A 19,121-nucleotide genomic window follows, 5' to 3' on the forward strand; every position below is an offset into this window, starting at 1 on the left:
CACGGGGTTCAGAATTCTGTATTTAGAGGCTAATTGGTCAGGAAAGCACTTTCAGGAATGCTGATGAAGAGCAACTTGTTTGGAATCATTTTGAACTTAATGTGTGCAATGCTGATTTCTCAGTAATGAACTGAGGAAGGGTTTCAGTAGAGTGAGGTGTATTGTAATTGAAGTATATTTACATATCAATTGTTCTTCCTTTATTAATTTCTCTAACAAAGCCATCACTCCCTTTTCTATCTTCACCAGCTAATTCGCTGCTGAATCCCTATCTTTTGCCTAACTCTTACTTTAGCTGCCACAAATGATAGAAAATGTCAGTCTTTGTTTGCTAATTCAGTGCATTCAGACAAAATGCAGCATGTATTTTTTTGGTTAAAAAAAATTGCGAAGCTTAAAATATATGGTTTCTAAGGCTTTTGCAGTGAGAATGAAAGGATTCACTTAAAATTGATTTCTGTAAGCCCTAATTATACAGTACATTTCATAATAAGCATTGCAAAATCTCAGCTTAGGAACAAAAAAACTCTTAGTAATAAACTGTCACTACAATCATCAGTGTGCCAAATTTAATTCACAGATAAATAAAAAGGAACCTTGAAAGCCGGGCAGAAGTCTAGTATAAAGTGTAGGCTTTGGTATAACTCTGTGCTAGTTAAGGAACAAGCCTTTACAATATATTTCAGGGATCTCAATGCCTTTCTAGTCAAGGTGTTCTTCCAGCTGTCTCCTCCAGTTCATGGTCAACTGGTGTCTACTCTCTCTGGAAAGAAAGATACTAGCTGCTGCTACTATCAGCTGACCTACATCCCTTCTCCACAACCCTCAGGACAATTTCTTTTTCAGAAAAGTTACCTCTTGCTTAGAAGCTGCCACACTGGGTTGAATTACCCGATCCCTGTCATCAAAGGTGGCAGCCACGCACTTGAGAATGATGTGGGAAAACTCCAGTGAGAGTGATAATTAAACTTGGAAAATGAAGGGTCACCTTCTTTCGTTCAGCTCATTGGGTTTGGCATCAGAGTAATTCCAAAACAGTGGGGGATATTCTACTCGCAGCATGGCAATATCTAGGTGCAACACATTATTTCTCTGGGTTCAAATGGGAATGCCATTTTAATTGTATTTAAAATGTTATCGTTGATATGGAGGATAAAAGTGTTAGAAATTAGTTCTAAGGATATAGAAAAAGAATAATGAGTATAATCTCAATGGCGAAAGAATTAGAAACAAGAAAAGCATGCATTGTTTTCTCAGAAGGAAAAAGCATATAGGAGGAGAAAATTGTTTCCAGGGAAATTTTGAAAAGAACATTTAAATGTGCTTCTTCTTTCTACTTGACTGTGGAATCACAAAGCAAGAGTTTCATCTCAGCTTTCTCGTCTACTTACTGTCATTTCTTGGAGGCCACTGTATAATATCTCACTCCTGCCCAAAAGAGAGTAGAGTTTGAGACAAGCCAATGGCAGGAGTTCTCTTCCAGGAAAAGGGATTTTTTTTTCAGATACTATGGCTTATCTAAATACTATAGAAGCAATATCTGGGGAAATTATATTTCATCCTCTTATGTTGCATTAAAAAGTAATACTGAAATTTTAAAGGCCTGAAATGATACTGCACTTTGTGCACTAGAGAACACTATAATTAGACAGGAGCACAGATGCTAAAAGCAAGTTTCAAGTTCAAATTTTGGCTTCACCATGTAGAATAGTCCCCCTTTATCTATGAGGGATACATTGCAAGACCTCCAGTGGTTACCTGAAACCATGGATAGCACTGAACCCTTTATAAACCACGCTTTTTCCTATATATACATACCTATGATAAAGTTTAGTTTATAAATTAGGCACAATAAGAAATTAGCAACAAAAGCTAAGAATAAAATAGAACAGTTATAACAACACACTGTAATAAAAATTATGTGCATATGGCCTCTCTCTCTCTCTCAATATTATACTGTATTCACTCTCCTTCTCATGATGATGTGAGATGATAAAATGCCTATGTGATGAGATAAAGTGAGGTGAATAACATAAGCACTGTGACAAAGCTTAAAACAACTACTGACCTTCCAACATCAGAAGGAGGATCATCTGCTTTCAGACTGGGTTGACTCCTGGTAACTAAAACCATGGAAACTGAAAGGGGAACCAAGGAATAGCTGTGCAACCCTGGGCATGTAATGTTACTTCTTTGTTTCCTATCAGTTTCCTCTCTGTGAAATGGGGAAAGTAATAGTACCTATCTTACAAGATTATTTAAAGATTGAGTATTAAAATACATAAGGCATTTATAACAATACCAACCACAGTTTAATATTATAAGAGCTCACACTTATTATTTTTGCTATTATTTTACGGTTGTTCAGTACCTAGTATAATACTTAAAATCTGTAGATGGTGTTTAAAAACACATTAATAATTCTTCTTATACTTGACCCACTTTTTGTCCCTGTCTTTCTGAGAAAAGCTTCCCACAAGATTTTGGCCCTTTGAAAAAACAAATAGCTCAACATAATTGTTTACTAGAGTTAATTGCATAATGTGAACATAGAGTATTTGCAACATCAATTTCAGAAAGTGAAAAATTCCTAAAGAACAGAATCTACAGATATCATATGGGTATTGATAGTTCCCTTTATATATGAAGGTTTGACTTGAGGATGATTAATTTTATTCTATGTGTGTATATTTTGTTTCAAGGTAAGAGAGCTTTGAACCAATCAGAATACTCTAAAACAACAACAACTTAATGGGTTAGGCAAGAGAATGAAATAGAAAGTCCCTTTATAAGATTTTCGAATTTATCAGTTTGTGGGAAAACATCCACAAATTTCATTAGATTTTAAAATATCTATCATTAGAGTACTTAAAACATTCCAATTCATCTTTGAATCTTTTCTACAACACAAAGACACACATTGTCCAAACCTCAACTTCCATTCATCACCAGCTCTGAGACAGAAAATGATGAGGGGCAGGGAGGCAGAAAATTGTGTGTGTGTGTGTGTGTGTGTGTGTGTGTGTGTGTGTGTGTGTTGTGTGTATGCATATGTGTATCAGAGTGAGAGGGGGGAAAAAGAATAAATGAATTAAGAACAACTCTAACCATCTACTGAAGAGAAAATACTACCTATAGGTTAAAAAACTATTGGCGACATATAAAAATCCATAAAGAAATGAAATACATGTAATCTTTGTGCACAGTACTTTTAAAGAAAGGGCTTTATAAAAGATAGTGACTCATTTAGTATAAAGGTATTAAAATTATTTGGTAAATTATTTCCCACTGAAAAAACATAAATAAACTATATAAGAAGATATTCCGCTTCTGCCTCAGGTTTATATTTAAAATGATTTATAGCCTGCAATTTCTTCCTAAGGTCATCACCTTCATAAATACTAGCTACATACAGTGAAAACCAAGTCAATAAAATGAGGATTTCATTTCTCTTCCTCTGCTTATGTAGATACTTCTTCCATCTGCATGGCACCCATTTATAACAAAGCCTCACATTGTGTGGATTTTTATGAGTTCTTGAGCTTTTCTTTCTTTTTTATCTTTCTATGCATCAGCAAAGCAACTGGCAGATTCTTTAATAAAATATATTATACACATTAATATTTATAAGCCTATGAATTGGATGTTTAAATAAACATTCACCAACTTATGCCAATTCTTTTGTTTTAGACGTTAAATCACACTTACATTGTCTGGAAAGTCAGCTTTTAGTTCGGTGACACTTTGACACCAATATGCAGCCGTTTTTTCACTGATGAGCTCAATATTCAGGAAGGAGCTTTGTCCAGGGCCATACATGGGGCCAGAGGTAGTCCCCCGGATGATTCTAGGCGAAACATTTGTCACGATGTCCTGATAAAAGAGTAAAGATATTGGGTCTCCTTTTGACCAAGAAAAACTACAATCTTTATTCGATGCTCATTTCTATATGACAATATTTTACCAAGTCCTTTCTCACATTTTTAGAGAAGAATTTTAAAAATATATTTTAAATTACATGTGAATATAAACTACTTCCAAATGAAAGAGTAAACAAAGTATTTGTCAGCTTTATTTAAATTACTTTCTGTAATTGTAAGGTTAGCATCTTAAAAAATATGTAAATTCATTTTATTGGTTTTGGGCATACATATTTTAATTTGTTTGCAATTAAATAATAAATAAAAACCTGATAAGTAAAATGTAAGAATATCGTTTCAGTCTAGTTAATCCAAATACCTTCAATGACATTTTAATTCCAATAAAAGCTAATGTTTTGTAAAGAAAAAAACCCACTATTTTTCTTAAAAAGCAATTCCAATGTAAATCAGCCAGGGAGTACATATTAGTACCATTGGCTCATCAAACTTTAACACATATTCTAACAAACTAACTGGGTCAGCCTACCTATAGAATTCTAACTATAAATTCACATTCAATGAGAATTCAGTTCTTCCAAGACTGAAATGAGGATATCAATAACTTCCTGATAACTATAAACAGTAAACAGTCAAATTAACTTGCTTGTTAAGTGTAATTAACAATGTACAACTGCTTCTAAAGCTGTATTAACAAAGAAGAGTAACATTCTTACATTACTAAAAACTAAAAAGAAACAAAGAAGAAAAATGTTTCTTTAGCCAACTTCCAATTAAAATTAATTTTGAGTAAAGGTCATTTAGTTAAGGATTTATCAGAATTAGTCATTTAAGTACCCCTCCTCACCATCTTGTCACTTTTAGTGAGATAACATGAACCCCCATTAGTATATAGCAATTAAGGTCAATTTACATATTTTAATTAAGAACCACCCCATATAAAACAATTAGCGTAATAGGCATACTAACTGGATTTCATAACATTTGGACGTTTTTCCAACTAGATAGACAGGAAACCTTAATTAGCATTAATTAGTGCTGATCTGCATATGTTTGATAAGGCATACCCTTGCCACAAAAGATTATTTATTCCTGAATCTGCCAAATGCTACAGTTGCAGAGGATAAAAGGACTTTTCTTCACATTGCATGTTAATTTCTGGTAATTTACATTCACTTTTACATTCGAATTAGTATATTATAAAATAAATGGTATAAATGTTACAATAAGCCTCCTTAAATATGTACATTTTTACTTATAGGAATCCTGCCAGTTAATGTTTTACTAATTAAGCCATTCCACTTCTATTGTAATTATGGGCAACACCACCAGCCTTACTTTGATTTGCCATTGTAAAACAGTGTTCCACAATCTTATAATGGGTAAAATGACATTCAAGTCACTCCAGAATGCTCAGGTTTAATGGGTCAAATTTCTGTCTTGGCAAAGGCTTAAATGTATGCTGTACATCCCTGCAGGTGGCTTCTGTGCAGCTTACCCAGGTAGGTAACTCAAGTGCTGCCATGGTCTGAGAACACGATGCTAGGAATGTTTCTATCAAATAAGGCTTATTTTCTTCTATTTTTAAAAAAATTTTGTTTAAGGTTTATTTATTTTTGAGACAGAGAGAGACAGAGCATGAATGGGGGAGGGTCAGAGAGAGAGGGAGACACAGAATCCAAAGCAGGCTTCAGGCTCTGAGCTGTCAGCACAGAGCCCGACGCGGGGCTCAAACTCACGGACCGGACCGCGAGATCATGACCCGAGCCGAAGTCAGCCGCTCAACCGACTGAGCCACCCAGGTGCCCCAGGCTAATTTTCTTCTATATTCCAACTTTCAAAAGCCATTCACTTTAAGCCTTGAAGTCTTCATTTCCTCTGCTCTACTCCCTAGTCTAAAAGCCTTTCATCTAGATAAATCCAATCTAGGCCACAGGTTTTGCCCTATATAAAACTTGGCCAAGGAAGTGAATACAGTCCTTACTCAGTTCACCAACTCATGTGCCCTGGCACTGAAGAGTCCCACAAATGAAGGGGCACCCATTTAAAGGACCACTTTATAATTTAGCAGCACCTCCTGCTTATTCAACAAAACTGACTAATGTTAGCAGCATCCCTCTTCCTATCCATTCTTCAGGTCTTAACTTAGACTTCAGTCCCTTTGAGAAACCTTTCCATGTCTCCAACATCATCAAGTCTTAATAAGCTGCTCTGACTTATGCCACCATAGCAATATATCCTTCCCCAATTGGCATTCTTAACATCCTGTAGTGTAACTGTCTATATTCTTGTCTGAACCTTCCACTAGAGTATAAGGATTGGAAAAGAAACTATCTCATTTGCTAACACATGTGCAGCTTCTAGCCTGGCCTTTAACAGGTGCTCAAATAATGTTTTTTGAAGAAGCCTAAAGCAAAACCCTAGGCACTAGAATGGGTCTTGTCCTGAGGCAGGGGAAGGATAGAGGATTTATTGCTGGCCTTATTCTGTTGCTGAACAGACATTATATTCAATTTTCAGGTACTGGTTCTTTGCTTTAGATCCTTTCCTACTAGTCTGTTACTCTAGAATTGGGGACTTTCCTTGCTTCCCCTGATACCTCAGTGACCCCTGAATACAGCTCCCTGTCCCCAACTACAGTTGGTAACACTGTGCTTGACACAGATTGCCCACCTCTCCCCATCTCAGCCTACAGCAGAGCCTCAGTGACAGGAAGCATATTTCAACTTCCTCACACTGTAGCTTTTAAGATCTCCCGGATTGTTGGCTCTAACTTCCTGGGTTTATCTGATCTCAAGGAACCAAATACAATGGTTTTATTCAGATACAATCTGACTCTAAGGCTTTCTGGGTCAGGTGGATGCGAATTCCTAAACTGGTCATTGGCTACCTAGAGGATTTCTTGGCTGATGAATGTATTACGATCTTAACCAACTATAGTTGCTTCTTGTGTCTGTGCCCTAGGCTGGGACCACATCTTCATAGTATGTTTAGACTTTTTTTTTTTTAATATCATAAAATAAAGAAGACACAGCATAGAAGAATTGCACCTATACTGAGTAAGGAAAACCGCAATGGTCCAGTAATTCTAAGCCATATACTATTTTACAGTAACCTGCCTAATAACAATTAGGCCAACAACCCACAGTGGCCAAATGGCCAAATTAACAAGATTTAAATGGAGGACAGTCAGGGGTGTCTGAGTGGCTTAGTCAGCTAAGGGTCCGACTTTGGCTCAGGTCATGCTCTCATAGATTTGTGAGTTCAAGTCCAGTGTCTGACTCTGTGCTGACAGCTCAGAGCCTGGAGCCTATTTCATTTTCTGTGTCTCCCTCTCTCTCTGCTCCTCTCCCACTCATGCTCTGTCTCTCTATCACCCAAGAATGAACATTAAAAAAATTTTTTTAATAAAAAAATAAATAGAGGACAGTCAAGCAAATGCTCCATTCTTAAAATGCCCCACTTCAGTGGTACCTTAAAACCTAAAATTCTGACATTAGAGATTTTTCTTTTGAATACTGTGAGTTAAATTTATTTTTAATGTTGGGGGTGTTTTATTTTTCTCTTTTATAATCTGGTATTAAACTCTAAATATACAATGGGAGAATTATCAATGATCTCCTTAACCAAGATCAAACAGTAAGTGCAAGCAAATCAGAGGGAAATTTTATCTACTTCATAATCAGGGTTGCTAATTCCTTTATGTTGATTTATAACAGGCAGTGTTTCTCTGAACAGGTTAGTGTTCTCTTTCTTTAACTCAAGCCAAGAAAAAAGATCCTTAACAACCGCCCAAATTGCATATGCCTAATGTGTAGAGCTTGTCAACTATCAGTGAGTCAACTGTTGCCATTGTAGCAATTTAAAAATTCAGTGTATTCCAAATTCAGTGTAAGTGCCGAGATTCCAAGATTCCAAGATTGTCACCTAGTGATAAATTGATAATAGAAGTTTTATTCTAGGTTTTCTTTCCCAAATTCATTCATATTTGCTATTATTACCTTATCCAAAAAAAAAAAAAAAAAACCCTTCTCTACTAACTTAAGACTTCTTGGAATTGTTAAGTGAAAGGTGAATGAAAACTTGGATACAACCAATTACCCTTGGTTATATGATTATAGAGTTAAAGCTTCAATAATTGGGCAATAACTTACTAAAGCTTTTGACCTGGGAATACTAGAATTTGAGCATGATTTCATAAGATAATATTTTGCTTTAATATTTAATAGCTAAATTATATTAGCATTGCTTAAGGGAATTAATATAACAAACATATTCAGAATATTTAGAACAAACAAGCTTATTCTCTATAACAAAGAAGAGGAATTACCATAGTTCTAGTCTTCAGTGCATTAACAATATACTGATTTTTTAAAATTGATGTTTATAGATAAGAAAATGTTAGGTGATATCTCTGCTTTGTGTGATATTGTAACTACCATTATATAATCGAATGTTAGTGACCCCTTAACATTTGAAGTGATGCTAGTGATTTTCAGCATTAGTAAAGAGATTTAAATGGTAAACAGGCTGATTATATTTGCTTGTTTAAGTTCATTTACTTGACCTCTCTTATCCTCAAGAAAAAAAAAAAAAACTATAGTGTTTCCATGGTTACCACTGGATCAAGATAGTCACGATGGCCTCAATGAACAGAAAAAGAAACTTTGCAGAGATGTCTTGTTAAGAGGCTAGGAAAAGAAACAGGGTCCAAAAACGTTGAATTAAAATGAAAAATAAAATTTGCAGAATGAACCAGAGCTACTCTACCACAACAGATTAATTTAGAAATCTGTTGAGTGAAAAGAGCAACCTGTGGAAAAATATATAGAATATGATACCTAAAACAAAACAACAAAAAAAACCATAACATACTGTTTAGTGAAACACATTTATGTGACCAAATGTAAGTATAAGAAAATAATTAAAATAATTCAGAGGAGTGGTTACCTCTTACAATAGGTAGATGCTGGGGGAGAAATTGGGGATGGTGGAGCAACGATGACTTTCTAAAAGTATTAGTGATATAGAATTTTAAAGAAGTTTCACTCTTGAACTGCAGAAACACATGGTAAAATGAGAAATCTGTTTTATGCGTTTTGTGGTATCATAGTGCATATTGTTATACACTATAGGTAAAGTTTCATTGGTTTACCTGAAAACCTGTAATTTAAATCTTAGGGGTAAGTCATTCCTTTCTTAATTTCCAAAATTCTGCCATAAACTGGCTCTTCATGTCAAACAAATCTTTTAATTAGTTTTAAAACCTAGAATTTTAAAAATTAAATGCACTGCATGACAAATTGTCTTCTAAAATATATCACTTTCTGTATGAGTGGGCTTTATCTATACATTATTCCATAAAAGAGGAGAATCACTTTGCAAATAAATCTAACAACAAATATCCTGTTATGTAATATGGTTCTATCATTATAAATCTGGCATACTGCTTCCCTGGGAATAGCAAAAAAGTAAAATAAAATTCAACAGTGGCCCAGTTTCCAGTGCAACTCCACTATTATGAAAGAAGTACCTAACATTTTATTTTCTTCATGAGCTAAGTATATTAATATTTGATCACTCCTCAAAATAAATGTTATAATGGTCAGAATAATCTGTTCGTGGTTGTTTTGGAGGGGTGGAATGGGTAGGATGAAAATTTGTTCTTAATACATCAATTTTCCATCCTAGTGTCTTATATAAAGATAGCGCTCAAAAACCTGAAATTGTGACCAAATTTACCCATTTGTCATCAGGAACTTTGAATCGGTCTACCCACATGGAAAACACAGTGAACAAGAATAACAGTGTTATCTACAAACACAAGATAAATTATCAGAGAATTTGTCTACTGCTGCCCAGCTCTAGTGAGCATTAGAGATGAGACTAGAATTCAGGCACATTTAGGTGATATGAATAATATTAGTGACCACTTAACATTTGATGCAGGTGATACTAATCAGCACTAATTTTAAGTGCAAGAAAAACAAATCAATTTAAACAAGTTAGACTTTTTTAAGAAGTAGGGATGTGGCATTTACTTTAAGGAAAAGGGAAAAAATCCCGTAACAGGAAGGAAGGAAGGAAATTCATTTTGAAATGTTTCTCTGTCTCTTCTCTCTGCTTCTATTTGCATAGCTCTTCATCCTTCCCTCTTTCTGTGGAGGGCTTCCTCTGTTACAGTTCATATGATAGAACCATAGGCCCCTGACAGGTTCCAAATTATAAGGTATAGGTAGAGTCATATTCAAATCTTGTAATCTCTCAAGTCCATGATTCATATATATGGTCATATAAACAAAAATGGAGTAATTGAGAGCTAAGCAAGTAATTTTAAAGGAATCTTAAAGAATCTACTACACAGGACTGGTCTCTGCAAGGTTCACCTTAGAAGGCTTACAAGAAAATATCATATGGACACTAATGAAGTATAATTATTAATTAGGAAAGTGGATGTAAAACAGACAAAATTATTATCATGTAATGAAATGAAAATTTCCATAGTCTTGAATAAACCATAACAGTCCATTTCCTATTCCTGTAGCCCCAAACCTTGCAAGATCAAAGTTGCAAGAACTCTTTAAAATCCTCTCATGTTTTAGGTTGCATCGAGAATTCTGTGACTCCAATGTGTTGATGTGCTGAAGACAGTCAACACAGACAGCCTGGGGTACACTCAATCTCAGTCTTGCAGCTGGACTGAATTGATGCAATGGATAGTCTATTAAGAAGGGTAAGACAGTACAAGTAAAAGGAAAAACAAACAACACATTGTGTTCTAGAATGAACAGGGAAACAATTTACAACCTGATTAGGCTAAAGGAGGGGAACAAGGAATAGAAACTGAATATTCTGAATGTCTACTATGTGTCAGGGAAGGAATTTTACTCACACACTCTCTAGTGCTCACTTTGGATCAAACATCCCTGACCTCTTAGACAGTGACAAACGTCTAAAGGATTTGGTATCTCACACTGTCCAAGTATGGAGATTAATTTTTTGAATTTTATTTATGTCATACTAGTAAAATGTTCAATCACAGACTCGTGTAGCCTTTTGTCTTTCCTCTTGCCCTTTTTCAAAGAGCTTATAACTTTGTAAATAGGACACCAAAAAGTAATTTGTTTTGCTCTTTGACTTTCTCATCTGTCAAACTGGCTTCACTACATGCTTTGCTATATGACAGAGAGGTTGCAGGATTTTAAGTGAAATATTATAGCACATGTCCGATGTGGTGTTTGATTAAATACATATTTATTCGCTCATCAACATGAGCTTTAGAAACAGTCAAAACAGAAGAGTTCAGGCACCTGGCCTTAACTAGTACATGGGCTGAAGTTGAGAAAGCAACAGGAAATGAGGATGTGAAGATTGTAGAGTTGGGTCAGATTACAGAGTCCTGAATGACTGTTTTAAGGAGTTCAAACTTTTTTCTGCAGGCTTTGAGAATCCATTGTGTTCTGTCTCCTATTCAAGTTATTAATACCAATAGCTCACAGCAGCTGTGCATTCACAGAGATAAGTTTTACAAGGAACAGATGAAGAGCTTTTTCAGAGCTGATATCAGATGGATTAGAACGTGATTAATCAACAGACAGACTGATTAAATTATTGGGCTCACTGTTCAGATAAGAGGTTTTGGATACACTCTGCCAAACTGTAATTAACTTAGAAATTTCTGCTGGCCTGCTTATAAGATGATCATGTGATATGCTTTGAAGAAATCTTTTAAGGCCCAGAACAGCAGCTGTGAAGGTGTAAGCATGAGTCAGTTTTAATAATTATTAATCATCTCCAAGTATTAAAGCAGAATTTTCATTGAAAATGATAAATATTTTTTAAGAAACTTCACTTTTTATAAAACTTGTATATAAATCCTCTGGTTTTACTCTAGAAGCCACTGTAAACGAATAGCCATCATTTAAGGAAGGAAGCATCTAAAGAATTAGTTTTCCATTTCTGCAGTAAGGTTAACAAGATGCACAACTGAACTGGTGTCAAAATAAAATTTCTCAGGGATCAAAAATGACGACAAAGCAGAGATTCTTAAGGACAAACTACCTGCAGGGTGGTGTCTTCTCTCAAGGTTTCTGCTGGTCCCTGATGGCCTACAGCCTGATTTCTAATGGCTCAGACATACCTTAGAGAGAGAAAAAGTCAGGGCTTAACCATAAGAAAGGACAAACAAAAAGCAATGCTCTCAATTTGTGAACTAGGAAACACCCAGAGGGCAATGGTGGTGTAAATGTCCATTTTAGCCTTAATTATGGATGAAAAAGAAAATAAATCTCCCTTAGGATTGCACACTTGTGTGGACTGCAAAACTTCAAGTTGAAAATTTGGTTTAAAGGTGACCCCTAGTCATGGTGTCCACAGGTAACTAGGAGACGCAGTCTCCAACTCTGTCTGGAGGGATTTTTTACACCAGGTATCAAAAAATTCCCATAAATAAATTTCCATGGAAAGTGAACTCCTAACAGAATAATTCTGCTAAACAAATGAGAAAAAAAATATTGGAAGTGAGAGTCAGGAGGCAGAAAAAGCTACAAAACCAGACTTACAAGGGAATACAGATAACTGAGATTATCAGATTTAGAATCAAATGTTTATTATGTTTGAAAAATAAAAGAGGGATGTATAATCAAAGAATAAGAAACTCAAAACTTATCACAGAAACTTAAAATATAAGCAAAAGAAGGAATATCTAGAAATTTAAATACACACACACACACACACACACACATATATAACAAATTGGGAAAACAGAATTTTAAGAGTTTGGGGTAAACAAGAGATTAGACATAGCTGAAGAGAATTAGTCAAGTTGATACATGGGAAGACTACCTGAAAGGCAGCAAAGTCAAATGGGATGCAAAACATGATGCAGAGTTGAGAGGCATAGAAAATGAGTAAGAATGAAAGGAGAAATCTAAGTGGGGCTCCCAAGAATATAATGGGGAGTCTTGAGAGAGGCATCAGTTCAATAGAGATTGTTAAAGATTCAAAAGAATCAATGAGGGACAGCAGTCTTCAAATTCAGGGACAATAACAAACTCAAGGAAAGTTTTTATTTATTTTTTAACTGCCACCTTGTAGTAAATAAAACACCAAAAAACAAAGAGAAGATTTAAAAAGCAGCCAGAGAAAAAAGAAGACTCTCTACAAAGGAAAAGCAGATTGACAGTGAACTTCCTGGCAGTGCCAATGGAAGTCAGAAGAGAGTGAAATATTTTCTATAAAGAAGGAATGTTAACTGAGAAGTGCATAATTTCAAAATTATAACTCAAGGATAAGGGTGAAATAATGACATTTTGAACAAAAGAAACGATGAGCAAATGGCATACAACAGAGAAAATGAATGGGCTAATGCTAATTGGACTGGGATAGATGTGAAAAACAAAGTATTGAACAATAACAAGAATAAAGCAAGTTGCATAAAAATGTAAACTCTATGATTATATTAAATGAAATAGAGAAACAGGCAAAACTAAACAGCATACTGTTCAGACATACATATGTGGTAAAACATATACAAAAGGAAGAAAATGATAATTATAAAATCTACGTCATTCCCTCTAGAGGGAAGACAAAGGGATATATCTGAGTAGGCAACACAGAGTCAAAGGTATAGGAATATCTTCTGTTTCTCTTTCAGTGTGAAATGTGAAAAAAAGGTATTCATTTTATTATTTCTTAAAATGCATATCTAAATTATATACATTCTTTTATATGCATGCTATATTTCCTAGTGAAAATTAAAAAAAAAATAGGATGTACACCTGAAGATGGTATTATTCTAGAAGCAGCTAGCTAATAAGACTTTAAGATTGGCAAGGTCTTTCTCAGCATTACCACCTGTGTCTATATATGGCCCTGAACAATGTCTTAGAAGGAGTATTCCTTCTGGTCATTCCTCTAACAAAATGATGAGATTGTATGACATGATCCCTTATACCACTTTTGGCCGATACTCCTTAGGACAGTAAAAAGTTATTTATCTATAAAACATACAAATTGGAAATATTTCAGATTGGGCGTGTTGCTATCTGAAACCTTTTTTGGCCTAGGACACAAATTTATGATTTAGGGGTAATCGTGAACTCATTAAAAATCACTTCAGGTAATAATACACAAGCTTTGGCTATCTTAGGTAATCCTCCCCACCAGTATCCTACTGACAAATGGGAAAATGCAGTATGAGGGAGAAAAAGAAAGTTTATTTCTGACAAGATCTGCAAAAACATTGTTAACAAAAAAATCATTCATTTGAGCAAATACACAAAGTCAAACTCCTCTAAATGTAAGTTCAGCAGCCATGAGATTTAACACTTGAAATAATAAAATTTTAAGTCTGCTTTCTCATAATTCTAGCACCCTTACCCAATAGCATTCTTTCATATATTAGGCCATAAAGATGCTTGTATTATAATTACAAAACACCATTTAAAGAATGTATTATGTCCTATAGCACTTAGCCTTGACAAACAATTACTGGATATCACATTCAACTGAATAAAAAAAGCAATCTTTATTACAGGTTAAAATTAGCCTTGGAACAATAAATGCTTTCAAAGCTATTGTAAACTCCAAACTGCTTCCCACCAGTCTCTTTAGAGGAAATGCAAACAAGTAAACTGAAGGACATTTGAAAAACTTCCTTTCTGTGTCCTCTGAAGTTTTGTCAAGTTTTTTTTTTCTTTTTAGTTTCATAGGGATAATCATGTTATACCTAAAAGATGATCAGTATGGCTTCACAGGGAAGGATTTTACACGTTAGACTCAAAACAAAACAAAACGAATAACCAAACAAAGAAACTCTGAGAATTCTGGGCTTTATAATGTGTTATTCATAACAGGACTTTATTTTAATTATTAGGACCACTTTTTAGGTTTTATGATAGAAAAGAAAATTAAATGGCAAGGTCTATTCATTGATGCAGTTCAGAGGTATGCTACCCCCAAATAAGGCATCTTGGTGCACTACAGATCTTCAACTGAAGGAATTTTAAAAAGGTGGCAGAAGGAAAGTCACTCTGACCTCACACCTCTGGCCCTAATTCTCTGGCACAGGTCTTAAAACTCCCATGTGAAAGATCCCCTCTCTGTATCAGGAGGAGGGAAGACATTCTTAATCACCAGAGACCTGGAGTTTAGGGCCAAGAAATCCATACAGACAGCCCTTGTTAAACTCATCCTTATCTTCCTAGTTAACTTCTTTACCACTTGCTACCCCTAACCCAAACCCCTCTGTCCTGTCACTTCTTCACAAACATTATTATTTCTTTGTCTAAAAGGTATAACAGCTTCCTGCTCTGGTCACTTTGGCTCTTCACTCTCTCTGGAAGACTTCCATGTACATGTAAAAATTCAATATAATGTGTATGCTTTTCTCCTGTTAATCTGTCTTTGTCAGTTTAATTTTCAGACCCAGCCAGGATCTGAAGAGGGTTGAGAAACACTTTTTCCACCCCTGTATTTACATTTGTCAGTTGGTTCAAACCCAGTCTTCAGAGATAATGTACTCTCTTATCTCCTCATCCTTCAGAAGACAGTATAAAATGTAGAATTCCACCATTTAAATTATTTAACCAATTATTTTACTCATGATAGTTATTAATTCTGAAAGTATAATCATAATCATAATGAAAAAGAGGTGGGCAGATGGAAATGCTGGATATAACCCTAAAATAAATATTATTAGAGTTAACCTAAAAATAAACTGGATGTTGGTAGAGATGCAGTTCAGAGGTATGCTACCCCCAAATAAGGCATCTTGGTGCATTACAGATCTTCAACTTCAAAATCTGATCATTTTGCTTAAAATACTGATCTGAGACTCTAACCACCAACTTCTTAGGTCATTAGGTAGTTAGAAGAAACAATGCGTGGTCAGTTTTCTTTTGGGCTGTAATCACATTCTGACTTTAAGTGTATTTAAATTAATTTATAAATTAAATAGCAATAACAACAACAATAAATACCTTTAAGTAGCAATTAATTGAGTCACTTAAATTCTTGTCTGGGTGTCAAGTTTGATAAAAGCATCTCCAAATGACAGCTTTTATTTATATAGTGGTCTACAATTATCATCTGTGTTTCTACATATACAATGAAAGTTAACCTTCTTGAACATCCTATGGAAGGAAAGAACACTTTCCAAGAGTATTTACTGAGATATTTGGAGATGAATGGGGGATTCTGTGATCAGATCACCTTGGGAAACCATCAAGAAGATAGCTTCTCTTGGTGATGCATACAGTATCTAAGCATAGTAAAGGCCTTGAGATATCCGGGACTAAAACTACTTGTCTATAACCCATTTTATCACAAACCTGTTAATTCTTTTTTTCATTTATTACCAATTAATATCCTGTAGCACATTTACATTTTATAGAAAACATTATGACATATATATATAAGGCAGTGGTCTCCAGAATTTTCTGATCATGTATCCATCAATAAAAGCAACCTTTTGACCATGCATCTCTAAATAAAACATTTACAAAAAAAGAAATCAGAAAAAAGAGATAAGCATAATGTTAACAGTTATTTTCACACATTCTTACCATATCTTAGTGCTTTAGAGACCTCTGGACAGGAGGATATTTAAAAAGATCTGTCTCCCAAGGGGCCTGGGAGGCCAGTCGGTTAAGCGTCCCACTCTTTATTTCAGCTCAGGTCATGATCTCATGGTTTGTGAGATCAGACTCTGTGATGAGAGTGGTGCCTGCTTGAGATTTACTCTCTCCCTCGCTCTCTACCCCTCCCCCATTTGCGTGTGTGTGTGTGTGTGTGTGTGTGTGTGTGTGTGTGTACACACACACGCACGTGTGACTGCACTCTCTCTCTCTCATAAATAAAAAAAGATCTGTCTGGAGTTTAAAAAGAAGAGGTATCTATCCATAGAGGAAACTAAAATTCTAACTTAAGAAGATTAGTAATTTTGTCTAGAGCAGAGGTCAGTAAAATTAAACTTCTATTATAAACAGTCAGGTAATAAATATTTTAGGGTTTGCAGGTAGTATGATCTCTATCACTCCACTTAACTACTGAACTCTGCCACTGTTACAAGAAAGCAATCATAGCAAAATGTAACAAATAAGAATGTCTATGTTTCAATGAAAATTTATTTATGGACACTAAAATCTGAATTTCATAAATTATGTATTAAACAGCTGTTTATTTCTTATTGCTACTTATATGAATTTCACATAACTTTCACAAGTCACATATATTATTCTTTTGTTTTTTTCCCAACGATTTAAAAAAAGTAAAAATCATTGTTAGCTCATAGGCTATACAAGAACAGGCCAGGGACCAGATTTGGCCAGTGGGCCATATTCATAGACCCTTGTCCCAAGTGTGTAGGGTCAAATTAAAGAGGAAAGCCAAGGATGACTAAGGAGGATGAGGTAAAGCATCATACTGATTGTCTTACCAAGCTCTAAGGGTGAAACGTGAATAGTCATGTTTCTTTTTTTTTTAACGTTTATTTATTTTTGAGACAGAGCATGAATGGGGGAGGATCAGAGAGAGAGGGAGTCACAGAATCTGAAACACGCTCCAGGCTCTGAGCTGTCAGCACAGAGCCCAACGTGGGGCTTAAACTCACAGACCGCAAGATCACGATCTGAGCCGAAGTCAGACGCTTAACCGACTGAGCCACCCAGGCGCCCCGTGAATAGTCTCGTTTTTTAAGGTGTAGTAGGGTTTAAAACATTTAAGCTGCTCGACAAGACGTAGCAATAAAAAATAAACAGCTGGGCAATATACAACAACTGATTACAAATAAAATTTAAAGAGGAAGACAGATCAAAATATTTTTTTAAATGGGTGGTATTTTTTGGCAAGTTTTCAGAAATCTCCAAAATTAGTCAAAGCTGGTTCCATGGTCCTTACAGCCCTCTGTGGACAGTCAGAGAGGATAGTCTGACTGACTCTGGGGATAGTCAAATACTAATGTTTATCAGCAGGAATTGTTTTTGTGAAAATGGTAGAAGTGAATTGCCTTTTAATAGATCAACCTCATTAGAAAGAAAATGTAGTACTAATATCTGTAATGTTTCATAGCACTATATAAAATTATTTTCAAGTTTAGGTGAGGGTTACACAAACATCATAGATCTCCAGAAGCCTTTTATGTGATAAATTTAAATGTAATAAAACCTCATGGTTCTGATTACCAAAGGCTAAAGAATGAGTAATTTATACACTGCAGGCCTACAGAAGTACAACTTGTCTGCTAAAATAGCCCTAGGGGAAGATAAAATTGAAAAGACAAAGGACAGATAAATAAAATGCCACTATTTTCTCACTAAGCTTTTTGGCTGTGGTTGATTAAAAAAAAAGTATTACTGATTTTATAGTAGTGAAAATAAAACAATAGTTACAAGCACCACTGTTTAATACTAGCTATAGAGAAGAGAATTTTGAAATTTATTCATTAGCATATTGATAAGTTTGTTTCTATAACAAAATTAAATTATGCTGAAGGTTCACAACTTAGACTGGAGATACTAACTATAGCACTAGATTATGATCTTATAATTGAATTATAATGTCTTGGATCGATTTTACAATGGGAGTAATTTCAAAATCTTACTTTTAAAAAGTGGTTACAAACCGAATATAGAGAGAAATGTGGAAGATCCCAGGTTCCTGAACCATAATAAGCAAGGGATCTCTGATTGCTTCCTTAGATAAGACAGAGGATATAAGCTAGAAAAAGTATTTAAATAACTGCTGATTCATATGGAAAAGGATTTCTAATATTATAAAAAAGGGTTCTATCCCCAGCCAGAGCATGTCCATCATTTTCACAAATAATTGATAGATAGCTATATTTAGACCTGAATGTAGACACAGAGAGGTCATATTTATTGAATGTGCTGACGGTGTTGAGGGGAATTAGAATAAAGTAATTTAATGGAGTAAGAGACCAGTTTAAGAGACTTAGGCAATACTGCTTACCCCAAACTTACTTCACCCATTTCACCTACATTTTTGGAAACTTTTTTTTTGATATAAAGAGGCAACAAGGTGTATTAGTTACAAAGAATAGGAGCAACTGCCAGCAACCTGGCACTCAGAGGAGTGCACAACTGTTGATTTTGGGTCATGAGTTCGAGCCCCAAGTTGGGTGTAGAAATTACTTAAACAAACAAGCAAACAATCAAACAGACTTAAAATAAAAGAATAAAGTCAAACTACTTGAGTTCACATCTAATTATTTAATCATATTAG

General features: G+C 35.0%; 1 protein-coding gene across 1 annotated transcript in view; it reads right to left on the bottom strand.

The window, feature by feature from the left end:
- The window catches only part of DPYD (dihydropyrimidine dehydrogenase), an 858,821-nt gene that overhangs the window by 335,215 nt on the left and 504,485 nt on the right, over positions 1 to 19,121 (bottom strand). The window contains exon 14 of the mRNA XM_042952991.1: positions 3,709 to 3,873. Coding sequence (XP_042808925.1) covers positions 3,709 to 3,873 — 165 coding nt within the window. The remainder of the gene's footprint in view (positions 1 to 3,708; positions 3,874 to 19,121) is intronic.

This window comes from Panthera leo, chromosome C1, assembly GCF_018350215.1.
Source record: "Panthera leo isolate Ple1 chromosome C1, P.leo_Ple1_pat1.1, whole genome shotgun sequence".
In the NCBI taxonomy this organism is placed as follows: Eukaryota; Metazoa; Chordata; class Mammalia; order Carnivora; family Felidae; genus Panthera; species Panthera leo.